General features: G+C 55.8%; 1 protein-coding gene across 2 annotated transcripts in view; it reads left to right on the top strand.

Annotated features, from left to right (window-relative positions):
* The window catches only part of ACOT7 (acyl-CoA thioesterase 7), an 89,580-nt gene that overhangs the window by 43,452 nt on the left and 37,992 nt on the right, over positions 1-8,136 (top strand). For both annotated transcript variants that reach the window (XM_007453287.1, XM_007453288.1), the window contains one exon: positions 877-963. In XM_007453287.1, coding sequence (XP_007453349.1) covers positions 877-963 — 87 coding nt within the window. The remainder of the gene's footprint in view (positions 1-876; positions 964-8,136) is intronic.

The following is an 8,136-nucleotide window of genomic DNA, read 5'->3' as shown; positions in this document are numbered from 1 at the left end:
GCTGTGGCCTCTCCCATTGCGGAGCACAGGCTCCAGACGCACAGGCTCAGCGGCCATGGCTCACGGGCCCAGCCGCTTGGTGGCATGTGGGATCCTCCCGGACCGGGGCACGAACCCGTGTCCCCTGCATCGGCAGGCAGACTCTCAACCACTGCGCCACCAGGGAAGTCCTCATCTTTTTTTTGAAGTGCAGCCTCTTACAGATATTTCAGCAGCAGCAGTGCCGCATGGGTGAGGGATGCCCCCAGAGACTTGGTGCTCTGGGAAGATGAAAGGGGGACACTGGAGGAAAGGCCAGCACACCTTTCGGTGCTGTGTCTCCGGGGCTGGGTCGGGACTGAGGGCTGGCAGGAGTCCCAGGGTGAGGTCTAGGGATGCACGTCTGTGGCGTCTCTGTCCAGTTCTGTGTCTCCACCTACCGTTGTGTCTAATGAAGTCGAAATTTAAACTTTTGAGAAGTTGCATAATAAATTGCTAAAATATTGTCAGTGCCTGTTTACATACTTGAGAATGAAAGTCAGATGGGTGACTGTCTCCTAACCGAGGGTCATACCAACCCTGGGGGCTTATAGGCAGGAGGTGTTCAGTGGCTGCTCGAGAGTCAGGGCAGGGCCTCGCTGGGGACACTGGTGTCCCCAGGGAGTAGTGTCATGACCCACTAGCAGAGTGGCTAATTAATCCTCGAAAGCCTTCCCCCCTCACGGACTGGAGCATTTTGAGACCACGATTTTCCTTAGAGAAATCCCACCTAAGGTGATGACAGTGGGAAGCCTTTGGTGACCATGCAAACATCAGGGCGCTGTCGCCACTGTTGGGCCATTTGGCCGTGGGAATCGATCGGTCCCGTGGCCTAATCTCTCTCCTTTGTGATTCCAGAACCGAACACGGTCAGCTACAGCCAGTCCAGCTTGATCCACCTGGTGGGGCCTTCCGACTGCACCCTGCACGGCTTTGTGCACGGAGGTAAGGACCAGTGACTCTTGCTGTCCCCTTCCCGCTCCTGGTTCCTTATTAATCCCCCCAGGAGGCCATGCTGCCATCTGACCCAGTTTAGGCTCTTGTGTTTAATGAAGTGTAAATTTAAACTTTTAAGAGGTTGCATAATAAATTGCTGAAATCCTGTCGGCGCCTGTTTTCAAAATTGGGAATGAAAGTCAGATGGGTGACTGTCCTAAGGGAGGGTCACTCGCAGCCCTGGGAGCTCATGGCCATGAGATGTTTAGTGGCTGCCCGTGGGTCAGGGCAGGGCCCTTTGAGGGACAGTGAAGTCACCAGGGAGTGACAGTGTGACCCGCTAAGAAAGACGGCTTAATTCAGCACGTTTTTGCCTCTGGCGTTTGCATGTGTTTCTTCCTTTAATCATATTCCACCTCAGAAAATACAGGCCTTGAAGTTCCCAGCTTGGGAACCACGGCTGGAACACAAGAGGACTTAGCTCCAGGCTCACAGAGGGACATTTTTTACTTTAACAGTGTATAATTTTTTTGTGTGATTTAGGGAAAATATAAGTAGCACATCAAACCCATAAATCAATGGAGATTATCATCTCAGATGAGGTCAAAGTAAACTTTAAAAAACAAGTCGTTTTAAAGAAAAACATAAGGAGAAATGTTGTTAAGTGGTGTAGACGTTAGCAGAAGTTGTGTGGGTGGTGGAGTCTGGGCACTGCTCCTCTGAGGGCACCGAGCAATTCATCGTCCCCCAGGCATGACTGGCACTTGCACATGCCGTTCGTCTGCACTCTTCATTTCCAGTGGCCTGGAATGCCAAGTTCTCCTTTCTTCTCCACTCTTGAAAACTCCTATTGATCCTCCAAAACCCAGTTCCAGTGGTACCACTCTGTGCAGGATTACACTGATACTCCTACCAGGGGATGCCTCAGGAGCAGGGCTCAGTCTTATTCTTTGTGTTGGCTCCAGGGTTTCACACAGAGCCAGAGAGGTGCTTTGCAGAAGCTTGTTCCGTGAACAAGAGGCACAGGTCAGGCTTGGGCTGAAAAGCTTGGGATGAGGGGCCCTGGACCTGTCAGAATCAGAGAATGGGCCCTGATCTGAGATTTTTTTTTTCTTTGCTGTACACGGGCCTCTATCACTGCTGTGGCCTCTCCCGTTGCGGAGCACAGGCTCCGGACGCGCAGGCTCAGCGGCCATGGCTCACGGGTCCAGCTGCTCCGCGGCATGTGGGATCTTCCCGGACCGGGGCACGAACCCGTGTCCCCTGCATCGGCAGGCGGACTCTCAAGCACTGCGCCACCAGGGAAGCCCCTGAGATATACTTTTAAAGTTTGTTTCTTTTTTTAACTAATCCTCTTCTGTGTATTTCTTTTTTCAATTTCATGATTATTCTCCTCTTTCAACTAAACACTGCTCGCGACGCCCTTAGATATGATTAACTTAGTCCTACCTAAGGGAAGCTCTACTTTACAACAAAGGGTGCTTTCCAGCCCTGTGAATGTTGTGACAATCAGGGTATCTTTCTTCTCTGAGAGCAGCCGTGGCCTTACCAGCCTTCTTGTTCTTCGCCAGCCCTTGCCAGCCAAAGGCCAGGCTTCTGTAACTGCGGAGAACTGTCTTTGAGCCTCATAGAGCTCTGCTGTACCTGAAATTTGTGAAACTCTATGCTAGAATTTTTGCTTATTTCATCCAGATGTTGGAAGTTCACTAAATGTGGCATTTCCATCATCACTATCTCCTTGGCAAAAAGTTTATACCCTTCAGTCTGATCTTTCCTCACATGCTGAGAGGCGTCCGTGAAATGCAGGAAGCGAGGGAATTGTTGGAATCCCCTAGAAACCTACAGCACATTGTGCTCATTTACGGAGCCTGTGCAGCTGCATTTAAAACAAGCGCGTTTTTTAACGTGTGTTAAAGAAGTGTTTACAATGGCTTTACAATATTTAGTGCCTATTTTAGGAGGCGTTTTGTGCTCATGATTTAAAAACCATGCCTAATAATTTTACCAAACCTAATCACTTCTTATAGTGCCTCATAACTCACCAGGCGTGAAGGAACAAAATAAATACCGTACTGGAAACACTGAGCCCTGTGATTTTATTGTATTTTCCTATAGAGAGAATACTGTCGGCAAGAATGGTGTCTAAGTCATTTGAATGAGTCTCCTGTAAACTGTAAATCAGTAGATGCCAATCGCAGGAGGAAACGATGAACTGAGATGGATGCTAATTTGGCTTTTATTCAGTAATTCTGCACTGCGTATGGGTCTTTGAAAACCTCCTCCCTGTCCTGTTTTCTGTGATTTTCACACATGGGATAGTCTTCATCTTGAGGACTGGCTCCTACCCTGCCACTTAAAAAACACACACACAGGGCTTCCCTGGTGGCGCAGTGCTTGAGAGTCCGCCTGCCGATGCAGGGGACGCGGGTTCGTGCCCCGTTTCGGGAGGATCCCACGTGCCGCGGAGCGGCTGGGCCCGTGAGCCATGGCCGCTGAGCCTGCGCGTCCGGAGCCTGTGCTCCGCAAATGGGAGAGGCCACAACAGTGAGAGGCCCGCATAACGCAAGGAAAAAAAAAAAAAACACACACACACACAACACAGATCTTGGCAACGCTGAACAGGTGAGAGATGTAGTAGGAAGGGTTGGAAATCACAGATGGAATCCAGGACTCCTGTCAGATGCTGGGTCTTCCCTCCTTTCCTGGCTGCAGGGACAGAGCCTCTGATAATTCATCGAGGGAATAGCAAAGACGCAGGGAGTGAGCAGAGGACCCTTGTTTTGCTGTGTGGGAAGGCGGGCTGGCTGCTTCTCCATGGTTCTGAATTTCAGGGCCTCTGTGCAGAAGCGCTGGCCGGGCTTTTGGCTTCTGCCTTCTCAGTCCTGCATGAATCAATGTGCAGTCCTCTCTTTCTCCTCTTGGTAGTTCTGGGATCTCAGCCCAGAAAAGGCCGTTTCCCCTCGGCTCTCCCCTCCCCCGTGGTCGGCTGAAAGGGGTGACCCAGCAGCTAGCTATCTGCGGGGCTGTTTAGGTTCTTGCCACAGTCAAGACCTTTTTATAAACTCACCCGGACACCCGTCCTTGATAAAAACACTCAGAGTAGGAATTGATTTTACTTCCCGAACATGATAAAAGCCCTAGAGTGAACATCTTACTCAGAGGGGAGCTCGGAAGATCGTCCCCTGAGGTTAGGAGTAAGGCAAGGGACCCTAGTTAACGTTGTTTTGGAGATTTTAGCCACTGCAGTAAAACAGGAGGAAAAAAATAAAGGCACAGGAAGTGGCAGAAAAGAAGTAAAGCTATCTGCCTTTGCAGATGGCACAGTAGCATACCTGGAGAACCCAAGAGATTCAATGATAAAAGTAACTCAAAGAATTAAAAATTCAGTAAGGTAGCAGCATATAAAATGAATAATAATAAAAAAGGCTTGCCTGAAATAGAAAAACTGCTTTTCGTTGCTTTTGGTTGCGGGTCTGTTTGTTTTCTAAGGTGTGTTTTGTGTCAGTGAATTTTAACTCGGATCATGAAACATGACTTTTTCATAATTTGATGAAAAGGGGGCGTTGGTTTTGTGTCTGCGCCTTTGATTCATCTTCCTGAAGATGGCATTCCCTTCTCCCGTGTTGGTTCCTGAAATGTCCTTTGCTCTGATTTCTTTCCTGGGGGACTCTCCTCGCCCGGCCCTCTGTCGGCTGTTTCCACGTGGGTTTCCCAACCCAAGAGGGGGTATTGCTGCCACAACTGGCCGGATGTGAAAGGAAGCGTGCTCCCCAAAGCCAGGACCGCTGTGCTTTGCCAAGACCCATCGGGCCGTGAGGGCCGGATCAGAGAGGGGAGACCCTGGAGATGGGGGCACCCCAGCTCTGCCCGTGGCGTGCGTGGCTCTTAGCCGTGGGCCCCTGCTGCCTCGCGGCTCACAGCTCCCTGCACTCAGCCTGTGCCTTTCTTCCCCTCAACGCTCCTCTTGCTCTCCTGCCTCGGTGTCTTTGTTCACCCTGTTCTTCCCACCTGGCGCCGTCCGCCTGCCCATCCCAAATCCCGCGCCCTCCTGGTGCCCCCTGAGCCCTCCCTCCCAGGCAGCTGCACGCCCTTCGCCCCCCGCCACGCCATGGCCTCTCTCGTCCTGCCCCCCGTGCTGGTTGTGGTTTTCTCAGGCGCTCGTCTCCTGGACGTCCCCCTGTCCCTTGCCTGTCTCCCATGGTGCTCTGCAGAGAAGGAGCTCGGTGAACGGCCACTGAGTGAATGAAAGAAATCTTTTGGAAAGACGGTTTGAGTTGACGCTGCCCGGTGGCCATGTCCTGAGCCATTGGCAGCTTTTCTCTGTTAGAATCACGGGCCGTAAATCCAACTGGGCACGTGGCTCCCATGTCCTCAGACTGAGCTGCCGGGTTGGGCCCACTCATAGGACAGGCTCTGCCCCGTGCTTCACGGTGCCCTGTGGTGCCCACGCTCCTGCAGGGGACGCGTGTCTGTCTGCCTGACCCCCTCTCCCCACCCCCAGCACCGGCGCTTTCTGCTCGGCGCCCTGGGGTGTCTGCACTCAATCCCTCCCGTCCCCCAAGTCCAGCCCCTCTCAGGGTCCTCCCTGGAGCCTGCTGCGACCAGTGCCTCCTGTCAAGGTCATTTCTGACCCAAAGCCGGTGGGCGGGTCCGGCCCTCACAGCTCAGCCGGCTCCCCCCACCCTGCGCCTCCTTCCCGAGGCCCAGGATCGCCCTTCCCTGCTCCCCTCCACCCGTTGCCACTGCCCTCCTCCCTGTCCTGCCCGGCGTCGGGTACCCGGGCCGCATCCTCGCCCCTGCACCCCCCCCGCCCCACCCCGGGACTCCTGTGTCTCATGCCAGCCCAGGCCAGCGGCTCCCGACTCTAGCTGCTTCTTCGGGACGGGCCCCTCCGACTTGATGTCCGGCACGGAGCTCCACTGCTCCCCCTGTGGTGGTGGACAGAATCCCTGCGGTCCTCCGGGACTCAGTCTCTCTTCAAGGCTCTCTGCCTCATTTGTCAGCCAGTCCTTCGGGCTCCACGTTCAAAACGTCAGAACCTGAGTTCTCGTCACCTCCACCATAGCCTCCGGGACATGCGCGTTACCGTGGAAATGGCCTCACACCTGGTCTGAGTTCCGTGACCAGGAGCAGCCCAGCAGCCTCCCTGGTCCACTCAGAGCCAAAGGCAGGCCAAGCCGGGCCTGCTCGGCCCCCTCGCTGGCTCCCGTCTGACTCCAAGTAGAAGCCCAGCCTTCCGCTCGTGCCATTTCTCCGCTCCCAAGGCCTCCAGGACCCGTCTCACCACACGCCTCCCGCACCACCGTGTCAGCTGCCGGGCTCTGCCCCTCGGGTTCCCGGGACGCGGCGGCGGGGGGGCACCTCCACCTGCGGGTCCTCCGCCTGCTTGTCCCTCTGCCGGGGTTGTGGTCCCCAAACAGCTGCGCAGGTCCCTCCCTCTGTCTTCAGGTCTCTGCAGAAAAGGAGAGAGCTTTCCTGACCACCCCCTGTAAAACGGCCCCCACCCCGGCCTGCTCGCTCCCCGGGCCTGGACGGATCCCTTCCCTGCGGTGTAGACGGGCCACATGCTGAGTGAAGGGACCAGAGAGAGTGAAAATGAGAGAGAGAAGACGGTCCTTGAGTGGGCAGAGGGGCCCCAGAACTGACGGGGGCAACAGCAGGTCAGCCCCCCCAGCCCCCCAGAGGACACGTGATGACGGCCCCTGACTTGGTGAGCATCTGGCAGCCCCTCCCGTGTGCCAGCCCCGTGTGGGGCTCGGGGACGCAGTCACTGCCCCATCTGAGACGTCCGGAGACAGAAGTGCTCCTGCACATGAGCGTCCAGCTGCCAAGGGGACACACATGGCTGCCCCAGGATCCCGAGGCCAGGGGACCTCGTGGGACCTGAAGGAAGAGGGGGAGGCAGAAACGGCAGCCCCGGGGTGGCAGAGGGCACACGGGCCAAGAGGAGCCCCTGCCAAGCGAAGGAGGTCTGCGAGGCGAGGCGAGGCGAGGCCAGGCGTGCAACCCCTGCACAGACGCTCGTGTCTGCTCGGGTTTCGTGGGGCAGTTATGAAAAAGCGGTCCTCTGCACCTGGAGGAGGAACCGATTTCACGGAAAAATGCAGAAGGAGGCACAGATCTTCCTCTCCAGCTCTGTGACCTCGTTTCGTTGGAGCCCCTGCTGCGTGCTGGAATGGGTGTCCAACCTGTGGCCGGGGACGAAGCAAGGAGGCCAGGAAGCTGTGTTTCCTCCTTTCAAGAAACTTGTGGTCTCGTGGGGTCAAGAGGTGAGGGCGTGAAGGCCGGTGTGGGCCCCCGTTTCTTCATCGTGAGGCTGAGTTGTGTTAGGCGATGGCCCCCGTTCCTGCCAGTTCTCACTTTCCAAGAATCCTTCTTCTGAAAATACCGTTCTCTGCCAAAGGCTCCAGAGAGCAGCTTCCTGTCCATCTGGACGGAAGGGCGGGAGCTGGGGTCTGGTTACAGCCCTGAAGCCCCAGGTGCTGTGAGCTGCCCGTGAGCTTCCTGCCTCCCCGCCCAAAGGGCCTGCTGACACCCATCCCAGAACTGGTTTCCTGCTGCCCGCACTGGTCGCCTGAGCAGCTGGAGACGTGTGAGGCTCCCGGCCCCTCTTCTTCCTGAGCTGCAAAGCATCTCGCCTGAGAAACCCAGCCGGCTCTACAGCCTGCGCACGTCCTTCCCTACGAACGGACCGGTGCTTGGGGTTGTGGTGCCCCGTTAGTCAGCTTTTGCTTCCCCTTTGGTTGCGATCACTAGGGGCACACACGGCAGACGTCCCCTAACGGTGTCTTTCCTGCTCAACGTCAGGAGCGCGAATTCTTCCGTGTTAGCCTCACCCCTGCCTGCAGCCTGGACTCCCGGGAGGAAACTGACGCCCTCCAGAGTGGTTGTGGGCCGTCAAAGGCGTGACCTTGCCTCGTGTGGACTCCGGCGAGGCCACCACGTCCCACTGGGAGGGGCTCGTGCGTAACCACTGCCACCTTTCCCTGGCATTTGGGGCAGGAACACGTGTGCCCTACTTCCCCTGTTGCCTGTTCAAAACAGGGAAGGCGTTGCTTCTCCAACAGCAGTAAAGCAAACTTAATTGTGACCTTCTCCAGTTCCCTGATACAGAAGTAAGACGTGGCCTCGTGGCCGGGCAGCCCTCCGCCCACCCCCCACTCCCCGACCCCCCTCCGCTCC

This window comes from Lipotes vexillifer, unplaced genomic scaffold (assembly GCF_000442215.2).
Source record: "Lipotes vexillifer unplaced genomic scaffold, Lipotes_vexillifer_v1.1 scaffold575, whole genome shotgun sequence".
NCBI lineage: Eukaryota > Metazoa > Chordata > Mammalia > Artiodactyla > Lipotidae > Lipotes > Lipotes vexillifer.
This window is presented reverse-complemented; position numbering and strand designations above follow the sequence as displayed.